The 22,339-nt window shown below is 43.2% G+C and overlaps 1 protein-coding gene and 1 long non-coding RNA gene across 4 annotated transcripts in view; both read left to right on the forward strand.

Moving 5' to 3' along the window:
• The window catches only part of kif26ab (kinesin family member 26Ab), a 66,434-nt gene extending 54,599 nt beyond the window's left edge, over positions 1-11,835 (forward strand). For all 3 annotated transcript variants that reach the window (XM_031847036.1, XM_031847037.1, XM_031847038.1), the window contains 10 exons: positions 228-321; positions 938-1,200; positions 2,078-2,261; positions 3,047-3,206; positions 3,562-3,724; positions 4,606-7,849; positions 8,523-8,716; positions 9,643-9,666; positions 9,973-10,123; positions 10,231-11,835. In XM_031847036.1, the coding sequence (XP_031702896.1) occupies positions 228-321; positions 938-1,200; positions 2,078-2,261; positions 3,047-3,206; positions 3,562-3,724; positions 4,606-7,849; positions 8,523-8,716; positions 9,643-9,666; positions 9,973-10,123; positions 10,231-10,412 (4,659 nt within the window). In that variant the 3' untranslated portion in view covers positions 10,413-11,835. The remainder of the gene's footprint in view (positions 1-227; positions 322-937; positions 1,201-2,077; positions 2,262-3,046; positions 3,207-3,561; positions 3,725-4,605; positions 7,850-8,522; positions 8,717-9,642; positions 9,667-9,972; positions 10,124-10,230) is intronic.
• A 385-nt stretch (positions 11,836-12,220) lies between these two features.
• Positions 12,221-22,339, forward strand: part of LOC116383310 (uncharacterized) — a 34,799-nt gene continuing 24,680 nt past the window's right edge. The window contains exon 1 of the long non-coding RNA XR_004212766.1: positions 12,221-13,517. This is a non-coding gene — a long non-coding RNA (uncharacterized LOC116383310). The remainder of the gene's footprint in view (positions 13,518-22,339) is intronic.

The following is a 22,339-nucleotide window of genomic DNA, read 5'->3' on the forward strand; positions in this document are numbered from 1 at the left end:
CACACACACACACACACACACACACACACACACACACACACACATGCTCTTGAGTGATGAAAAATACTGAAACCAATAATGTGATTTTGGTATAACTAATGCCAAATCATTGTTTAGTTTATAGGATATTGTTTTGGATTCATTGTGCTGTGCCTGTGTGAGAGTATTTCTTAGATGTGGCTGAATTGACTGTGAGGGGGCTTGTCTCTCTGTGTGTTTCTCCACAGGCTGAGGTGTGCTCAGGGACGGTAGCCGAGGTCATCCAGTCTGTGGTGAACGGTGCAGACGGCTGCATCTTCTGCTTCGGCCAAGTCAAGCTCGGTAAGCTCCTCCACTGGCAAGAGATTAGACAAGAGCCTTTGTTAGGTGAAGAAAATTGTCATTGCTCTTTGTTAGTAGCACTTGATGTCCACAATTGGCTTAGTGGTGCACTGGGGTGAGTCAAGGAATTGGAGAGTGGAGGAAAGAATGGTTAGTGAGTCTGTGGAGGAGGGTGAGGGGAAAAGTGCTGCATCCAGGCTTCAGGGCTCAGTCTGTAATTAAAATCTTAGTAATTGGCCTGGGCTCTTAGGCTGAAGGGCTTGCTCTCTGCGTGCTGCTGTTTCCACCAGGTATAATTCTCCACAGAATTACTGCTTCTGGAATGGGTCCTTGGATTAGAGTTTTTTATTTTGCATGTACTGGATATTACCTCCTGGACATAAGCCTCACATCAGCTATTGTTAATTTTTTTCATCCACAGTTGTTAAACACAGTAACCCTCAGAAAATATCCAATGTTGGTGTCTATTTGTTCGACAACTTCCTGCCCACTCCAGACAGCTTGATGAAAGAAGTCATTTTAGTTTGAGCAAATAGTGAGTGTAGCTGGCTTTCAGACACAAGGCAATATTTTCATCTCCCCCCCCCCCCCCCTTCTCTCTTTCACATGTACCCAGGCAAGACATACACCATGATTGGCAAAGACAGCTCCACTCAGAGCCTAGGCATTGTGCCTTGTGCCATTTCCTGGCTGTTCAAGCTCATCAATGAGCGCAAAGAGAAGACGGGCACACGCTTCTCTGTCCGGGTGTCTGCGGTGGAAATCTTTGGGAAAGATGAGGAGCTGAAGGACTTGCTGTCTGAGGTGTCCACCGGAAGCCTGCAGGAGGGGCAGTCCCCAGGCATCCATCTGAGAGAGGATCCCATCTGTGGCACTCAGGTGAGAGGCATTCAACCTCTCCACTCTGTCTTTGTGCAATGATCCTTTCATTCTCTCTGTGGGTTATACAGTCTTAGTCTGTCTGAGTATTGATCTTTTCCTGTCTATGATCTATCTCTTCCTCTCGCTAAATTTTTCAACTTTTTCTTCTATGTGTGTGTATGTTTTATATCTCTCAGGACTTCCCAGTCCGCCTCGCTCTATCCTACCCGCCTCTCAAATCCTTGCTTTTGTCTCCACCAAACCCATCTGTGGTATTGATGGCTTTCTTCTTACCTTTGTATTGACTCTCCTGTCAGCATCCATCAGCATCTATTACCCGTGTGTTAGCGCTAGCCCTCTTCAGCACAATAGAAGTGCTATTGGGGGATGGTGGAAGACTGTAGGTTTGAAGGCACTCACAGGTGTTGCTGTCAGATGTTGTTTTTTGGGGAGCTGTATGGACTCTGACTTCAAAGGCTGTGCAGTTCTGTGAAGCTCCGTCTTGCTCTTTTTCTCAACAGCCACGTGTGGGCTCCCTTCATGATGCCCCCTGCCTTCTCTCTCTCTCTCTTCTTTTCTCTTTCCCCTCCTCTCTTACTGTATCTCACCGCAACCATCATCACATCCATGGTGAGGGAAGTGCCCCCTGCCTCCTGCTCCACCATTACCTCTCCTAATCCTCCTCCCTCCCGTGTGCATATCTGCTGTTTTAATCGCCCCCGAGACTCAGTCTAATGGGCAAGAAATGTGTTCCGGGCTCCAATTAACTGGCTCTCCTCTCTCTCTCTTCCTTCTCTCCTCCAGTAGCCTTTTCACATCTGTGCTCGTTCTCAAGCCCTATGTGGTCTCCTTTGCTCACCCTAACCCTGTTCTCTGTCTCTTCCTCCCCCCACAGCTTCAGAATCAGAGTGAGCTACGTGCCCCGACATCTGAGAAAGCTGCCCTCTTCCTGGATGCTGCCATCGCCGCACGCAGCACCAGCAGACCCAACGTGGAGGAGGAGGAGCGCCGCAACTCCCACATGCTGTTCACGCTGCACATTTACCAGTACCGCATGGAGAAGAGCGGCAAGGGAGGAAGTCAGTACCATTAGATTACTTGATCTACAACTCTAGCAGTGTTCCAACAAGTTGCCACCTCGCATTTATGCAATACACTTACATGGTCATTGTTCAATTTCCCAATGCTTCTACACAAATCTTCTAGCATGTGTGCTGCAAATGAGTTCAAGAGCAGTATTATTTATTTGAACATGTCCTCTAATTATAGCTATTCAAAGGTGACCTCATTTTCACACTGAATAATCATAAGGTGTTTTATTTGGTGAGCTAGATTGCAGAAAAGTATACGTGTGAATGGAACATCAGACAAGTCCCTTATTTGCTGTGTTAATGAATGAATTGGTTTTGGTCTCTGCAAGACAGAAATGTGTTTGTATGCATGTATTATGCTTTGATCAAGAGTGAATGAAGATTTGAAGCCCTGCTGACAGGAGTTTAATGTGTTGCTGCTACAGTAGCAATTACATCAGTCACCCACATAACAATGTGTAGCCCTGTGATTTTTACAATGACAGCCGATTCCCTCTTGCTGTATTTTAAATCAGTAGAAGGAGAATGTATTCGTGCCTCCTTGTTACCATTGGTTACACATCTGCTAGATGTTCACCAGTCAGGCTGCAATTTGGATTACTTCAGTGTGGGAATCTTACTCATAAATAAATCATACAGTTCTAACAAACAACCGTCTTGTCTGGGCTGAGCTGTGCCACTCCTGTCATCATGGCACTGTGCGTGAGGAACTGACTTCAGAGAGGGAGTGTCTGGGCTGTGCTCACCTGGTTCTTCTTCTGTTGTTGGCACAGTGTCAGGCGGACGGAGCAGGCTGCACCTCATCGACCTGGGTAGCTGTGAAAAAGTCCTGAGTAAAAGCAGAGACGGAGGGGGAGGCTTGTGTCTGTCTCTAAATGCACTGGGAAATGTCATCATGGCTTTGGCAAATGGAGCAAAACATGTACCTTACAGGTAAGAAAACCACCATTAGTTTTACTGCCTTTATTTTACTGTGTTTTAGCTTCTGTGAAGTTGTGTCTATAAGTAATAGTCTCAGGCAGGTTGCTGCATGTGTCGTCAGGCTTACATGTTTGCTGTGTGACAGTTTATTTAGTTTAGTTAGCCTCGTATAATAGCTTTCGCTAGTGTTGCACAAGATTATATTATAGTTACACAGGTATGAAGAGATTAATGACTCGTCGCAGAAGTAATTGTCAGCTCAGAGAATTCAAAATGGCTCTTCCTGGAATCATGTCAGCTACCTTTTATTGTCCCTTTTAAATATTACCTTGCCGTTTGCTAACAACAATGTAAATGCACCATGTAGGGACAGCAAACTGACAATGTTGTTGAGGGAGTCCCTTGGCAACATCAACTGTAGAACCACCATGATCGCCCACATCTCCGATTCCCCCGCCAACTACGCTGACTCACTCACCACGATCCAACTGGCATCCCGCATCCATCGCATGAGGAAGAAGAAATCTAAGGTACACTGACAAACTACTTATGGTTTGTTTATGGTTTATGAATATGGTTAAACATATGCAGTAATAAACTGTTAAATAAGTAGTAAATTAATATCCAGTGCTACATTCTGACAAGTAGGCATTTAGCAACTTAAATGAATACTCCTGCATCAACTGTGTTACATTTAATGTTGTTCATTGTTTGTAAATGCAGAGTAATTGTTAATTTTAACATTATATTTAAGTGTTGCTATTACAGCAATTACATTCCTAATGTGCATGTGCAACTCTGATTGCATTCATCATATTTCATGCCACGACTCACGTCCCTAAATCTTTCTTCCTCCTGTAATTTTGGAGCTATTAAGCAAATGAATGTGTGAATGCTTCTGCAAATGAAAGATTATTAGTGCAGTAACTCAGAGCTAGTTTTTCTCGGCTCCTCAACGCATAATCATGTAATCAATACCACTGCTCAAGGAAGTGTGTAATGCATTCCCTCGGATTAGAGAAATATATGCTCCAGATAATTAGGTGGAATGACAGCATGTATTTATTTGGTATTGGTCACAGGCATGATTATAATGCAGTCCACATACAGCAATTTGTATTATTGACATTAATTTCTGTGTGCTATTGATGTGCACTTTCAACCTTTAGATAAATATCGACTGGTAATGTCATAGGAATTAATATTTGCCCTACGATTGATTTTCACAATGAAATTTCACTATGAAATGAATCTACTAGAAATGATAAGATTAAAATGGTTTTGCAAAAAAAAAAAAAAAAGATTGTTACATTAATATTGTAAGATAGAATCACATTACTGTCATCACCCTAATGAGATCATTTTTAAACCTTTTCTGTTAAATCTTTTCTGCTTTAACTCTGCTTTTCAGTATGCATCCAGTTCATCTGGAGGGGAAAGTTCCTGTGAGGAAGGGAGGATCCGCCGGCCGCCCCACCTCAGGCCGTTCCACCCTCGGACAGTAGCCCTCGACCCAGATCTGCCCTCCATGCTCAGTGACCCAGACTACTCATCCAGTAGTGAACAGTCTTGTGACACTGTCATTTATGTGGGCCCTGGGGGAACTGCAATCTCGGACAGGGAGCTTAGTGACAATGAAGGCCCACCTGCCTTTGTTCCAATCATCCCCTCCCTGAACAGAAAGAAATCTGCAAAAGAGGGCCCTATGGAGAGAGACCAGTTCTTTAAATGCAACACATTTGCTGAGCTGCAGGAGAGGCTGGAGTGTATAGATGGCAGTGAAGAACCCACTGCCTTTGTTGGAGAGGGCAAGCGAGGCCAGGCTAGCCCCAAGACCGACATATCTGAGAGCCAAGGCTCCATTTCACCAAAGACTGTTGCAAATATTTCCGACACCCAAGAGGGCACCTCACCCAAGCAATCCCCTAAATCTGTTTCCACACAACCGATTTGCAGTCCCACCACTAAATCTAAACTGGACAATGCCAATACGCAATGTATACCATCAGACAGAACCAGCGCTGATGGTGAGAAAGCCTTGGTTTCAGAAAGCAGAGTTAGCCCTAACAAACTAGCAACTGCCCCAGGGCCTAATTCTGAGCCTGTGGTGAGGGAGAAGGTGTACTTCAACAAGAAAGCTTTGCCCAAGCCAGCCCCACCGCCTTCCCAGCAGAGAGACTCCAGCAAGGAAAATACTGGCAATGAAGAAAGATCCAGCACCAGAATGCCTCCTGTAGGAATGAGCCACCAGGCTGTGAAAAGGAGGGATCCTTACACTTCCCCTCTGCTCAGAGCTCCGGTGGAGGTGTGCCAGGTGCGATCTACCTTGAGGGAAAGATGTCTGGATCGGGACATCCTTAGAGCCACTGTGACCTTGCAGCAGCCTGTGGAGCTGAATGGAGAGGATGAGCTGGTCTTCACTGTGGTGGAGGAGCTGTCTGTTGGCGGTTTTGTAGACAATGGTCGGCCATCCAGCATTATCAGCTTTAACAGTGACTGCTCCCTTCAGGCCCTGGCCTCTGGTTCCCGACCTGTCAGCATCATCAGCAGCATCAATGATGAATTTGACGCCTACACGTCGGCTGTGGGAGGATCAGAGGTGAACATCGCAGTTGTCACACCCCTCCAGGAAGGAGCAGCGGAGTGTATAGATAGTAGGGGTTCATCTATCAGCTCTTGGTTGAGTGAGGTTAGTGTCTGCACCTTGGAGAGTGAAGGGGCTCATTCCACAGACGTCTTCCTTCCACAGGCCAAACACATGGGACCAGAGGCTGCCTTTTACTTTGACTCCCTGGATATGTTCCACTGTGTGTCCTCTCCAAGAGATGCCAAGAACTCCTTAAATGACAGTGGATTTAGTTTTTCGGAATTAGACAGCGATAGTGCCGTGTCAAGTAAACTATCCTTGACAAAGTGCCCTGCATCTCCGGAATCAGCCAAAAGCTCCCTCAGATTGACATCCAAAATAACTAAAGCTCACTCACTTAGCTCCTCTCAACTTCCACAGGGCCGCTCCATTGTCCACTCCAGTCTTCCCAGGAAGATAAAACCTACCTCATCCATCTCTCATAGTAGTAGCAGTAGCAGCAGCAGCAGTAGAGAGCCACCAAGGCAAGAGGCTAAGAAGGAGGATCCTTGGCAGCGTGTTGACAACCACACAGAGCCTCAGTTTTCCGACTCAAGCAGCACCAGCAAATTTCTCCGAAATCCCCCCAGTGGCATCCCTTCCAGCAAAACATCCAACAACAGCAACAGTGTACCTCGCCCACCCAAGGTGCAGGGGTCTACCTCATCCCAGAGGGTGGTCGATGGCTGTGAGAAGTCAGCCAGTAAGAATCCACCCAGCAAAATGCCTCAGCTGAGACGAGGTGCCACCACCCTGGGAACAGTGCCCGTCATCCATTCCTCCACAGACTATAAGGGAACCCAAAATATTACTGCTTCTACCACAAGCCTTAAATACTCCTCCCTGGGGAAAAACAACAAGGCTAACTCACAGAAAACGAGCAATCTCCCTAAACCAGGTTGCACTTCACCTCCCCCTCCTCCAGTGCGAAAGTCCAGTCTTGACCACAAGACTAAGATCCTGCTGCCCCAAAGTGCCTTAAAGTCAGCATATGGGGAAGCAGGAAGGGCCTTTGGGGCAAGGGCAGCTGTATCAGAGGATGAGCTTGAGGTACGCCACAGAGCGGACTCTACCAGTTTCAAAACCTCTAGCCTCAACACAGCCAAAGTTACCTCCAGCCTGAAGGCCAGAGGGCCGAGAGGAGAGGCTGGGCAGCATTATGGAAGTCAAATGTCCCTGGAAAGGTGTGAAAGCCTGTCCTTATTGGGTTCCAGACCCGCGCTTAGTAGGGAGAATAGTGGGGCAAGTCTGGGAAGCAGCAGTAGCAAATCCAGCAGGACCATTCCGAGATTTGGTATTCCTAATTCATCCAGCTCTCCTATAGCTACCTGCCCATCATCCCCAAGTGGAGGCAGTATTGGCAAACTTGGTCAAGTAAAAGCCTCTGTAAATCCCAGAGCATTAGGAGCAGTCAATGGTAGTAAGGCACGCTCACTCTCAGTCAACAACTCCAAGGGCCTAAGCTCCTCCACCAAATCTTTGGCCACCCCCGTGACCAGAAATACCAATGCCAACCTCCCGCCATCAGGACGGACATCAGCTCCTCGAACCACTGCTGCTGTCACCAGTAAGCCTGGGAGAGGAACCATCATGGGCACGAAGCAGGCCATGAGGGCTGCCAACAGCCGTGTGAGCGAACTGGCGACAGGCAACCTATCAGGCAAACATCTGAGAGGTTCAGGAGATTCAGACAGCGGGAATGACAGCGGTGTGAATGTGAGTGATGACAAATCCCCCGTAGCCATGCTGCCCTCTCCGTACAGCAAGATTACAGCACCCAGGCGGCCTCAACGCTACAGCAGCGGCCATGGCAGTGACAACAGTAGTGTGTTGAGCGGGGAGCTGCCCCCAGCTATGGGCCGCACAGCTCTGTTCTACCACAGTGGTGGCAGCAGCGGATATGAAAGCATGATCCGTGACAGTGAAGCCACAGGCAGCGCTTCCTCTACCCACGACTCCATGAGCGAGAGCGGCATGTCATCTTCAGGCAGAACAAGGAGCTCCAAGTATCCCAAGAAGAGAGCAAATGGTGAGAAACTAATTTGGGTTTTAGGCTTTTACACGTATCAATGCAGGTAATATTCACACATATTATACTGATAATAGCAGTGTACTGTATGTGAGATCTATCAAACGGTGCTTGCCCGTGAAGTTCCACATATTGAAATAGCATCCAGAAATGAATGCCCTCTCAAAGGAAATTAGCCTTACAGCGGCTCTAACTTTATGAATCCATTCTCATTACATCCACGGATTGGTGTTTCATTGGATTTTCTCTCCTCCTGAATCAGCAGAATACATTATTCATACATATATGGGGAAATGATAATGAATGTTTCAAACAAGACGACTTCGAACTGTGTGATGATCAAATAAGATGAATTGAACATGAACAGCAGTGACCTGATTCAGTTTTTTGTAGCCCTGTGTGTGTGTGTATATATATATATATATATATATAAAAAACCATTTGAATTCATGTGCGTTAAACCAACCTTTTGAATTATTGGGCTGTGTATCTACAGAATAGCTAACCCTGAAACCCTCATAAATATGCAATCACCACAACTCTGCCAGCCTCTGTAAGGCCTCTCATCCCTTTATATCTCAGAGTGAGACTCATACATATATTTACTCATAAATCCCAGCAAATACAACTATTGTGTGTCACCAATGCAACTGGTGCCTTTCTGACTTTGTAGGCTTCCAGCGAAGACGGCTCATCCCGGCACCCCTGCCAGACTCCTCTTCCTTGGGGAAGAAGGCGGCCACAGCAGGCCAGTGGGTGGACTTGCCACCTATGTCAGGGCCTCTAAAGGAGCCTTTTGAGATTAAGGTGTATGAGATCGATGATGTGGAGCGGCTCCAGAGGCGGCGTCTGGAGGAAAGCACAGAGGTGAGCAGAGGGTCACTCCTGACTTGTTTTACATGGTGGTACAGCTTGCTGAACTCGTTTAAGATAATGTTTTGTCTGGGTCAAGGTCTCGTTAAATCTCTTCTTGCTAAGCCTCAGCCGTATTTTGCATGTGCGACATTGATGCCATGCACGCTCAAGACGTGTCACATTGACTTGCACTGTGGGAATGTCTTAGCTCACTTCTTCCCAGTTTCCTTTTAAAGAACAAGACAGTAATGCTATGTCTCAGACGTCTGACCTTCAGTCAGCTCAGTGGCAAATCCCGGAGTTTAAATGTCTGCGTTCAGATTCCCAGAGCTTGGTATTTTGGCAGCGTTCCTAAAGAATGTCAAGAGTTCAGGAGGCAATTACTGACGAGGGTTAATTGGTTTAGAAATGAGTGATGACTCGGCTTACTGCTGACGATGGTGATGTGTTGGGGGAGTAAAATGAAAAAGATGATGCGAGAAGACCGTTCAAAGAATGTGTGATGAATGCAGGGGCGCCCAACACCAGCCCAAATCAGCTCAGCGCTAGCACTCATCACTGGACGCCTGATCGCTTTTTATAGCCGACTCCTCTTCTGTGGATCATTAACTGCTCCCACAAGTTTGCTGCAGCCAGACAGGGATTTGTTGAGAGACGATATTAAATCAGCTTCACGGTGGTTTGATTTACTTTCAATTAGGAAAAAAATGATCTTAGATTTTTCTCTACCAGCCATCACTGCCTGAATGACGAAATTGCTTTTTACTATTTCAAAATTAGCAGTGGAGTCTTGTGCATGTGCATCAGTAGCTTGTGTCTACAGTGTGTGTCTACTGTATATTAAGATACTGTTTTCATATGCTATTCATTCTCTTCATATGCTGTCTTCTTTGAACATTCTAACTTGTTGTATCTGTTTACCCCAATCTTGTCTTCAGCAACCATTCCAGGATGTTGACAAGGTGAGTTAATATTCGGGGCGACTGAGGTTTCGTTATTAGCAACACGGGCTGTATTACGGTAGTTACATTACCATGTTTATTATTCACCCCACAGTGGAGAAAACATCATTTTTTACATCACAAAACCTAAACAATTTTTTTCTCTTTTTATTTAGAGCAGAACTTGGCTTCTTAGACTTAAAAGACTGTTTTAATTGATTGTACTTGCTGTGCCAGTTTCAACTTTTTTGACTTTATACTTTCAGCAACTTAGGTCAACTGAACTTTTGAAGTAACTGTAATCAAACACCTCTCCTTTTCTCTCAGGGCCTGCTGTATTTTAACAGTAAGCTGAAGATGCTGGAGAGAAGGCAACAGCAAGTGAGGGAACTGAGGGCAAAGTACGAGGTGTTAATGGAGGAGCTTGAAGACACCAAGGCCCGACTGATGATGGACCCCAGCAAGTGGATGGGAGAGTGTAAGTGACTGCAAAATGTTCTTTTACTGTAAGTTCATATCTAAAATGTAAAAGATATTTGATGACAAACCATTTAACCAAACATTAAATTTCCCCTTTTCTAACAGTTGAAGTGGACCAGAATTTGGATAAAGAGTCTCCAGAGTACCTGGAGGCCTTGGCACAGGCCACAGAAGAACTGGAGTTCTGTGTCAATCTATGCAAGTCCCGTGTCATGATGGTGACCTGCTTTGACATCAGCATGCCAAAATCTGGTGCTCAGGAGGGACTGCGTGAAGTCGAAGTCTGAGGACAAAAGAAAGTCGAGTTGGAGAAGTGAGCAAGTGAGAGAACAAAAGGATGATTAAATGTAGCATTCGGTCTTTAGATATCACTGGAATGAGGAACAACAAGTGACAGAGATGAGACGAGAGTGGATCTTCGCATGAAAACAGAGGAAATATTAACCACCCAGCTACAGTGCCTCGTTGTTCGGGACATGTTTTAATGGCAGAGAAATTAAACGTGAGCACCAATGCAGTGGCCTCACTTACTCAAGAGTCAATGAACAACACCTGGAAGTGCCTTTTGTATCGTTTTGTTTTGAGTCATTATTTTTCATACGGTGCTGGTATCCTACGCATACCTTTGCAAACCCTGAACATATTGCTTTTAAGAAAAATATTTTATATTGCATTGTATAGTGTATTTATATGATTATGTGATGTGTACAAATATCCTTTCAAGGTTAAAAAATAAAGAAGAAAAAAGAAAAAAGCAATAAGCTAATGTTATTGCGCTCCCGGACTTTGCCTTTTCTCTTTTTTCAAACCTTAGTCAGCATTTTATCCATGTTCATTCAGCCTCTTGCGCCTTATTTTAACTCTCTGGTTCTGTAGTTTTTCTAGATTTTCAAACTGGACTATGTTATCTCATCAAGGACTGCATTTGCTGTTGTCACTCAATGCCTGCCAGCTGGCCTGTGAAAGCTAGCAGGGTTGAGTGAATGTTTTTCTCTCCAGTTGCCTTGATCGAAATTGGTCTCAGTGGATGCACTAAGGTAGAGCAGCAGTTATGTTGGGGGGGAAGGAAGGCTTATTCAAGCTGTCCCTGCCCGTGTTTATCTCACTGAAAATGAGAGATTACGCCACAACATATCAATCAGAGGGCCACTGTGATGGATAGTGATTATTCTTGATTCAGCCACTCACTCTGGTGCCTCAATACAATATGTGGTCAAGCAACTCTGAGAGACTTAACCTTCCCTGTTACACTAGCCTGTGAGGATTGCATGGTGACTGGATACACTGATAGCAGTGCTCGTCAGTGAGACAAATTTCTCTCCGAAAGGACTCGTACTGGGTGCTATCTATACACTGTAAAACAAAGAGGAACAGATGAAATAGCACAAGTCTACTGGCCTCTTATACAACACTTTTTCAAGTGCTACCAAGCCTCAGCTCTATGCATTCCAATACATTTACTGCAACTACTGTAAGAACCTCAATGCTGACTTGAGGGCAGCAACACAGTTTGGCCTCTTTTGTCCCCTGTTTTTTCATTTTTTTTTTTATATTCAAATCAACAAAGGTGATCCAGACTCGTAGACTCAAGAATTGTTAGTTTCCTGTTAAATGATGCAGTGAATAATAGGAAATGATCGTGACATGGTTTAGGAAAATCAATCATATCAGCTCTTTGTAGCTGCCAGAATGTGCTTGTTATGAATCAAACAGCTGACACTGAGAGAACAAAGATGATCGGGAAAATGATTGTTGAGTAAAACAAACTGGCTTTGTTGTATTTTAATATGTTTGATTTCTATATCTGTTACAAATATGACTTTGTTTTCTTGATGTACTCTCTCAGGGCCTCTCTGAAGATGCTGCATGAGGTTTTTTAATCATTTTTTAAGAATAATTTCTACTCCATTTTTACCATTCTAATTTTTTACAATAACTTCAATTTTCACTTATGTGGGGTAAGGCTCATAAATGAAATAACTATTACCAAACCAAGACCTTTTTTCCAAGAAATTATATGTGAGGTCATATTTCATATCAAAACCCATATTTTCGGATATCTTTGTTTTTGTATAGGATTTTCAAACCCTGTGTATATAAATGTATGATACGGCAGCTTGTGTTTTACTTTTACAGTACCTGTGAATAAAATGTTTCTTCTTACTGATGAATCAGAGTTGAATGTTGTTTCCTGGTTCACACATTCTATATTCACGGGCTTGATTGTCTCCACACCATTGCAAAGAAAAAAAGGGCCAAACAAGCTTTCTGTCTGCAATCTTCTCAGGAAATCAAAACATTTACATTTATATTTTTGGCAGCTCTAAATCTCATATACATACATAACATAAGAAATAAAATCCAGTATTTGACACATGGACATTTGTGTAGCTTGCTTACTTTTGCACACCTTAATTTTTGGTCTTTATGCAATTTTTAAACTCATAAGATTTCCATTAGTTTATTATAAAACAACACGATAGGCTAAAGACCTTGCCCATTCTGTTGCTAGGGCAACAGCTTTGGTCCAAGTTAAGGTTTATTGTCAGCTATACTGCACTAACAATCATTTCAACAGGAAATAGAAAGTGGCCCATTATGAATGCTTACGTTGTACGATTTTAAAAGGTCTGTATAATAGTATATGCATTCGACAAACAAGAGTAACAACAAGGCTACATTTGTCACTAAATTGACATGTATTTACCTACACATGAAAGTATATAAGGAAATCCGGAGAAATGCTTGTATTACTGCCGCTACCGTCTCATGCACACTGCGCATGCGCGAGCCAGTACCAGAGGAAGTGTTTAAAATAAAAATAGTTTTGCAAAAATGCATGTGTTTTGGAACTACTGAGCATACGATTTATACTATACTGCGCGAGTTGTGTTGATATTTTGTATACGGAATAGTTTTGCTGTTGTTAAACCTATAGCCTCCATTTACGTTAACTCATCAAGGATTTACTCCGTTTTGGGACCGTCCATTCCCCGCGGAGGCATGCGAGGAAAGTTCTCTTCCAGAAGAAAGGTAACACCAGGTGAGTAATTGATATACAAACGGCCAGTTTAAGGATTAAGTGTTCCTGTAACAAACCTTGCCCCACCGGATTGACCTCTTCTGTGAGACTTCGTGGGGGCGTGTCAGACTGTTGATTGAGTCTCCTGATGCACCTGAGCACGCTGTGGCCAATTTATTCCAATTGTTAGATAATTAAAATACTGTTCACAGCGTCTGCTGTGGGATTGCGATGAAATTGTGCCAGGAAAGAAATCTCGCTGTAGAAATTTTTTTTCTTTCATGTAATTATGTCAGTTTTGAATGTGCACCACGCATGTTTGAAGACAACCACCACGTGTTTGAACGTGTAAATACCAACAACATTAGAGGTAAGAGTCTTTTTTTTTTTTTTTTAATGTGGTTGAACTAACAAGCCAACTAGCTTATATTTTTATTCCCTGTATTGTTAGGCCTACATGACTCCTAGCGAGTACAGTATATATAGCTCATAGCTCTGTGCAACTTCAACCATGCCGAGGTCTAACCAGCTATAATTGAAAACACCTGTGAGCCTATGCTGCACACATGTAATTAAGCTACACCTTTCATGAAAAACAGGTAACAGTGGGTGCCGACTATTTGGTTTAATTAGCTTCACACCACACAAGAACATCATTAGTGGTTTATTCCACTATGATATCATTTTATATCTTTGCTTTAAGGCTCTTTTGTAGTCATTTTAAACATGAAATTAAGAGATGAACATGGTCAACTACTGTAGGTTGCAGTGACTGCTGGACCCAGTAGCCAGATGAACGTTGACATTAAGGACTGTTTTTGTTGGAGTGTTTAAAACCTGTATACATCGCACAAACTCTGCGGACGACGTCTTGCTCCTTGTTGGAGAACATATAGTTGTCTCTGCTTACTTGAATCAGCAGTAGCAAAATTGTTAAAGTGTTTGAGTTTGATGTATAGGAACTGACATAAAAAGAGAAGGTGCAGGTCCGGAGTGATTAATTACTCCCTATATCAGGAGGGCCTTCTGCTCAGTGTGATACACGAAGTCCTGTTGAGCATGTACTGTAGGTGTGTGTGTGTGTGTGTGTTCAGCTAGAACTTGGACCCTGCTGTGCAATAACATCTTGCCTCCTCCCGGTTAATTCTGTTTTGATCAAAAGCATAAGAGGTTAATTTGGCGGACTTGCACGACCAGCTGGTCACTGTGTTTCAAATCAAATTCTTTGGGTGATTTTATTTCTTTATTTTTTTTGCTTTCAGTCTGGTGGGTTCTTGGCTCTTTTTGACTCTTGTGATAACAGTTCCAGGCAGTTTACTGTACAGAGGAATCTCGTTACACCCGATTCTGACAAATGCGATGTCGGAAATTCTATCTTTTTATTCAGTTAGTCTTCATCCTGTAGTGATTTGGCAGCGGGCAAAAGCCTTGTTTTGACAAACCGCTCAAGATCCTGTCGGCTCAGACTGCACCTCATTGCTCTTCAGGAAGTCTGTGTCTGAGTGGTAACAGTTGGCGAGGGCTGCTGCAGACGTCTGATGGCTGCTGAGCACAGTCAGTCCCGTGTGTCCCAGCCTACTTTGCCTCAGGGCTCTCATCATTAGGAGGGAGTTGGATGTTGTATGAGAATAGAAATGAGTTCACTGAGAAGTCAGGAGTCACCCCTCACCCCAACCCAGCAATGAGACTGTGTTGGAACTCTACTCACGCCTCTCTGAGTTTTTCATCCAAAAGCAATCACAATCCAATTGATATCTTTCCCTTTCTTCGTGTCTTGCATATTTTGTTTCCAGTATTGTCTGCTGACATAACGTGCTGCAGGAATGAGACCAAAACCAGAAAATGAGTTAGCGGTTTTGTACTCCTGGTTCCGTCGTCTCAAAGTCAATGGGGCCCAATCCCAATCTCCACAATCATGGACTCGGGGACTTTGAGGCGCGCTCGGCAAAGTCCGTGAGGGTTTAGGGCTGTCTCACTGTCAAATCGTCACATACAATTTGAGCCCCTTTATGAACCCTTTCTGTAAGTCCACATTTTTGCAGACTTTGCCCAAGGGAATTACCCACAATACATAGCATTGTGATGTTAAACACGGGGTTACCAGTGTAGTAGAAACAAGTAAGCAAAGAGGACGGCACATGGGTGTTCAGCCTGGCAAATTACATTTACTCAAACATTAAGGATTAACGATGGAGCATAAAAATACATGATTAACAATTGTTAACGGAGGTTCCATTAAGTCCCATTATGATGCATTCAGGCTTCATTAAGTAAAAATAAGTATTTGGTGAAAGTCAATTTATAAAGTTATTATCGTGATCAAATGTAGTCTTATGAAATTCAGTTTTTGGCGAGAAACTTGATTAAATATTGTTGTTTGAAAGAGATGTTTTCACAGCAATATGAAATAGATATAAGAGACGGAATCATTTTATTATTTTTAATGCAGTGGTATTGAATCGGTAATCTGTATCGGCCAATAGGCAAGTTTAAATCTGTGCTGGGAAGGAAAATATGGTTGAAAGTGGTTTATCCTGTCAAACTGAGTCAGAGCAGAGAGTTCGCTCTGACACTTACGAGATGTTTAAATCCTACAAATGCTGGTCCAAATCTCTCAAAGAAAATTGCATTTAGACTATTTAATTCCTTTGGTATTCATCATTTTAGATGACCTCATGTCTTCAGACTGAATGTTATTAGCTTCAGACGTATTGAAGGAAAACTTTCATATCAAAGGAAATCTTTTTGAACCCTCCCTATCCCCCGCTGCCTGTGTTAGGCTGCCTGCATCTGCCCTGGGCATTGCTCGTGGTAGTAGTTGCTCACTTTTTGGATTTATAGCTCTGCAGTCCCACAGATTGGTCTGTCTAAACCAAGCTTGCACTTTGAAGAAGTCCAATAAACCTGACCAAATGCTGCCACTTATTTTCAGTAATTAAAACAAGCTGCCGTGGAGAAAAGTCCTTAAATTATTAGAGGCTAGGCAAGATGTAAGCCCCACACACACGGTTTGTGCCTGCGTGGTCGTGCTTCAGGGGGGTCGTAACCATTGACATCTCCATCCTCGGAACAGATTGCATGTGTGAGGAGTTTTGCACCGAGACAGAAACATTTTAAGAGTTGTAGTCCTGAAGGCTTTCCTCCGTGTGTACTGTAAATTCAGGATGGGTGGCCATACAAGTCCGACGACATGCCGCTGAGATAACGCTACAGGCAGTAAATCAAACCAAAGCAATCCATAATGTGAAAGTGGATTAATTAACCGTTCAGAGACAACTTGTAATGACCCACCACTGAAGATTTAACCTTTTTTACTGTGTGTAATTTAGCAAGCTTCGGGGCAAGAGAGGCTCGGGAACTAGCAAGCATTGCCACATCATACATTAAGTTGTAATGATGTAGGGCTAATACTTTATACTGGTACAAACTCGAATGTGAATCATCTCCCTTTCATTACCATCACTGAACTCCCCGAGAAGGAGGACAAGCAGGAGTTCAAACAGCCTGTTGTGTGTTGACAGCTTGCAGGCTGGCGAGGTAATGAGTGTCTAGCTGATGAAGATGTGCACACAAACACAGCCTCTGATGCTGTCTGACAGTGAGCTGCAGTCACAAAGTGCTGGTGGACGAATGAGTCACAGGAGAGTTGAATGTTCTATCTTTTTGCACGGATGAAGCGGTACATTTTTATCCTGGTGTTATTTTGTCTGTCGTCGAGCGGGTCCTGACCACAATTGATGACAGTATGTGGTTCAGAATGCCAGTTATTCATTGGTTTATTGTGTTTGCTCAGCACATCATGCACTGACTGACCTTGTCAAAGAGTGATGAGGAGAACTTCTTTCTCCACCGCATGCACTGACCTTGTTCTATCAGTGCGCTCGTAGTCCCTTGGTCCACATTACTTGTAGATAAGTGCTGATTTACATAAAGGCTTTGTTTAGAAACACTGTTTTAAAGTGCTTTCAGAATGCTGATGTGAGGAGCTAATGTGCAATGAATATTCATGATTTAAAAAAGGTTCTACACAGAAAACATAGACAGGGTGAAGTCCTTGGTTACATCAGTAGTTGCGCAGGTTGCAGTACACAACAGTCAAGTTAATGACTTGGTGTTGTCCTATGCAGGTCTTTGTTGTTGTTTTTTCGAAGGTTTCCACCCTTTTAAAGATCTGCAAATTGCACTCAGGAGATCACTGGCCATAAAACCAAAGAAAATATTCCCATAGAAGAAGCTAAATCATTTAATTCCAGAAAAAGTGCTCATTGAGATATTGCTATTAATTGCACATTGAAGCTGAATAGCCAGTCATTCCATCAGGTTGTGTTCTCTTAACAGATGGGCAGGCGGGATGAAAGAGACTCTTTTTAATGAGTCTGTTTGTAGATGTTTCTTCATAACTGACAGCCCTCTTTACGTTTAAGTTTCAGTGGCCACCAGGCAGGCTCTTAGCTGGCCCCTAGCAGCAGCCATCTGGTGGACAGCAGAACCAGGGCTACAGGGTGGCTCCTCACTCCACTGAGCTCAACCGTAGCCCATGGACTCAAGGAAAAAGGCTTGTGCCTGATGGTTTAATCTGTTACCTTTCTGCCCTGTGTGGGGATCAGGGGTCAAACAAACTACGCACCAAGATATGACGATATGTAAAGTCGGAAACGTGATGGTGATGTTACGGCTAAATAGAATTTACTGTTGAGTGTGTAGCATTTCTTACTCGCTGCAATCAGAATATCTAAATGAAAACGTCTATCAGCATATATTTTCAGAAAGATTACCACCTGGGGACTGCGTTTTGGCAGGCGGTGTGATGGATACTTGCATCAGCAGATTGCAGGACACGTTTTATTGTAAAGCACTTTATTTGTGCTTGGATGACTTCACATTCAGTGAGCTATGATTGGCAAGTCATGTTTCTTACATCCTGTCCTTTTAGATCAGTACATGTTCAAATCATAAGAGCGTTGGCACTTTCCATCTTTTCGCGGATGAACTGTGACTCATGAAAAGCGAGGCTAATGTGATTTCAGGTCACTGTCATGGCTACTTGATTCTCGTTCTCATTGGATAGAAGAATTATGCGCGTTTTTCAGTTTTTACTGGGATTAATCATTTTTTGCATCTTGAGGGGCTTTGATTTCTTTCTTAGAAACCCTTATGCATTGGATCGAGCTTTCTAACTTTAGTGAACCAAACCTTCAAGTGTGTGAAATCTATCTTAAGTAGTCTCTTTACACAATATGCTCTGTTGATTTGTTTGCTGACTTTGGATTTGGCAACAACAAATTGCAGTGTTGTGTGCAGAATACAAAAACAGCAGAAGTAACAAATTGGCAAATAAGTGTTACTAACTGTTGTTGTATCTATACGATAACTTAATCTCACACCATGTGAACGTCTTTGCAGCTCTGTGGTTCCTCCTTCAAAAGGAGAAGTTCATGCAATGTAATGAGCAGTTTGCAGTGCTGATATATTTTCGTTATATCTCACTGTATTTCACCGTATTGTGACATCTTTTCCATCGCAGCCACAGTTTGCGTTATTTCAACACGTCTAAAAAAAGTATACTGAATCTGTCATGGTCCAACGTCTGGGTCGATCCACCAGTCAGCCAAAGCCTGGTCCTCCCATCATGCTTTCGTCTGCCTCTCGCTCACACTTTTTGATTGTGTGTGCTGTTTTCATTGACGCATGTAGATGATGATGATTATAGCTGTGAGGTGTTTTTTTCTTTCTTTCCCATGAGCTTTTTCCATAGCAGCAGCGAGGGGCCCTTCATTGTCACTGCTGAGATCCAGTGCATTGTCTCATCAGACGGTTTCAGACGCACCACAGTGGTGACAGCCCAAACACCGTCTTTGTGTTACCTCTCGGTCTCCCACATTAGAGCATGATTGGTGCAGGTTGCTGACAGGAGGCTGTCAGTAGTTGTGATGTATGAAGTGGAATATGTGCAAGTGAAGAGTTTAATTACGCAACATTTAAGACCCTTCTTTACCCCACTGCTCGCACTGTAGCCAATCGCGTCCAAGACGCTCGCTAATCAAAAGTAGGCTGGCAGCTCCGTGCCGTGGCAACAGTTGCCGTGATGGTGGATTGTCTGGCAGGCAGCGTGTGTCCTGCTGTTTGTCTGTTTGAGTTGGTTGGCAGGCTGATACAACCCCCCCCTCTCCTCGCTCTCTTTCTCTGCTATTCATTCATAGCCAAAAGAAGGTGGAGAAAAAATGTGTCCTCTGAATTACTGATGGACCATCATTCTTACTTGTCTGTGCTTCATTGAAGCTGGCAATCATGTTAAAATGGAAGCAATTTGTCAAACTACTGAAATATTCTGCTATATTTAACTTGTAAAGTAGTCCTTTTTTTATTACATTGCCTTAAAATGAGCTACACCCCCCTCTTTTTAAAATGTATTTATCCATTTATTTAATTGTTTTTAGTGTTTCTTGTATTTTATTTATTTATCTCATTTAATCAATTTAATTCCTCCCTCTTTTAAGTGTTGTTTTTACCTACTTTCCTTATTATTGCTATTATTACTTTTCCCTGCAACAACTCGTTATCGGTGTTATTGCTATAATTGATTACTCCAACAAAGAATTATATAACTGCCAGAGATGATGCTGCAAAAATGTTTATTTTACAAAATGTGCTCAAACACATTCAAATAATATCTTCTATAGTTTACTTAAATCAATCAGCCTCTTGACCAGCGTGTATTGTTTGATAGTTTGCCTCTGCATTAGACAAAGTATAGAAATGCGGGAAGCATACAGAACTCCAAGTTCCAGTTTGAGTGACAAACTTTAAACATGGTGCCCCCCCCCCCCATCCTGTGCTGACACTTGTTGCTGGCACGATGACCCTCGTCCACAGCTTGAAACGTATGGCCGCCACCAGTCGCTTCAACAACGTCGTCTCTCGGCTGCCTGAATTAACAACCGCAGCTTTCATCTCCTTCACTTGAAAGCATGACCTCTCTGACCTATCGGAGGCACACACACATCCACTCCCGCCACACCCCGAGTGAAGGAGCTCTCACCGCTGCAGTAATGAGCAGCACTGCTGGAGCATAGCGTGGGTTGAATTCCACATTTCTGTAGAATACTGAGATCTTGATCTGAAATGATGACTTGTCTATTACGCCTGTGTGTGCAAAGATCTTTGAATATCAAAAGATTTGTGGATGACTTTTATTTTACAAGAGGACCCTGCTAATTACTTTTCTTTTACGATTATATTTCTCTGTGGAGCCCCATATGGAAGCTAGTACAGTTAAGCAGATTCCCAAAGGTATTAAAATCACAGACTCTAGTAACCAGCCTCCTTTTTTATGATTGATCTCATAGAATGAATAACTCTTTTGTTAGCTGCCGTATAGCGAGAACCGTTTTTACAACAAAGTGCATGTTTTCTTTTGTTTCGTACTGTTGTAGAACAACAGTCATTTGACTTTGGCTCTTGCTGTTACATTAATGAAAGTGGATGGAAACACCTCTGAGGATAGAACAAAACATAATGTCCTTGACAACACTCGGCCTCTTTCTTTTCCAAATGAAGAAACAAGACTTTGCTCAAAATAGCCGCAGTAAGATTATTTCTTGTGCACATTTCCCCGAGGTAATGTTCATTGTGTTTTAGTATATGTTGTTCCGCAGCAACTGAGATGAAATGGTTTTATTGATTTGCTCAGGAGCAAATTAGGCCTCACCCTGGAGTATCCATGCAACTCACTCTGCACTGCCTCTGTTGTGCTATGAACAACCTTCAACAGATATTTCTTCCTCCTCTTTAATTACCACTGGTTACCTGAATGGCATGGCACACGGAGAGCGGCCCTCGTAATTAGCCGTCAGCTGCTTTAAGGCACAGCTCATTGATTGGGTCATGATCGCTAATAGGACGTGAAATCCTGCTGCCTTCTCTATTGATATAGGCGAGAATGAATGGCGGTGTTAAATTGCCGCCAGCCCTCAGTTAAGTATTTAAATAGGCAAATGTCAGTGTTTTACAATCGCATCGCAGTTCTGAACATTTTAGTGCATATCCTCTGGAACCCATTAATTTATGAGAGATGTGCTGACCATGCTGATTTTGTACTTGGAATTATACAGCAATCCATCTTTGGCCATATTTACAGAAAAGTAGATGTCTTAACAGGAGCTGAAGAGCTTTTTACTGATTTATTTCCACGGGCATTTTGCTTCCTGCTTCCCTCTTCCCTGCAGTGTCCAGTAAACCAGATCCCCCAAACGCCTCCAAAATGATATATTTTTTAAAATAAATGGCACATACTGTATAACCATATTTATTGTTACGTGTCACTATCTGTAAGCTTGTATTCTGTGCAAGTAGCCGCTATAGTCAAAGCTTGGCAGTTGGACATCCAGACTTTAGCGCAGTGTTTCTTTGTTCGTTGGTAATAATTGATCTCCTCTCTGGGAATGCGACTATCTGGATGAACAGGTGGGCCATTGCCTACAGGCATGTGAACTTGAGGCCTCAGCAGCTCCACCAGCCACACTTTGTGCTCGAGAGACTTTTGGTGGACGTGTGGCAGTCCCTCCTCCTATCTCCACAGCTCCCCAAACGCAGTTGTTCATGAATATGGATGGCAGGCAAGGCTCCCTGGCATCATTAATGTGCCACAAGCCCATATAAATCACATCACCATAAAACCTCCAAATGCTCTGATGGAGTGGGTAACACGATAACAACCGGCTGAAGTCAAGAAGACAAACAATTCTTGAGGAGAAACACTTGGGTCTTGGTTAGTTGCTAGTTCTGCAGTTTTGATTGGGTCATATCTTATTTGCAGTTGTGTAGTAGTGTTAACGGCCTCAAACATCTCGTGTGATGAGGCCGGATGCAGTGGCAGGCAGAGAGTTTGTCTTGGCTGAGATGTTGGCACTTATGCACAGCTGCAATAGACTTGAACCCGTAGAAAACTCCCTCCTCAGCATGGAGAAGAAAACTTTGAAAAATCCGTCTCTGAGTATGATGGTCACAATCTACAGAGCTAGAGTATGTTTGGATCTAATAACATGTAAAACGTCAATGGTTGTTCCACTAGTCCAATCAACATTGATTTGAACATTGGTACAATTAAGATAGATAGATATATATATTTTTTTTTTTATGAAAATGCATCTCCCTCTTTCTCTTTGTGGAAATAATGAAGGGATAAAAGCACAT

Source organism: Anarrhichthys ocellatus, unplaced genomic scaffold, assembly GCF_004355925.1.
Source record: "Anarrhichthys ocellatus isolate YVR2014 unplaced genomic scaffold, GSC_Weel_1.0 scaffold7, whole genome shotgun sequence".
NCBI lineage: Eukaryota > Metazoa > Chordata > Actinopteri > Perciformes > Anarhichadidae > Anarrhichthys > Anarrhichthys ocellatus.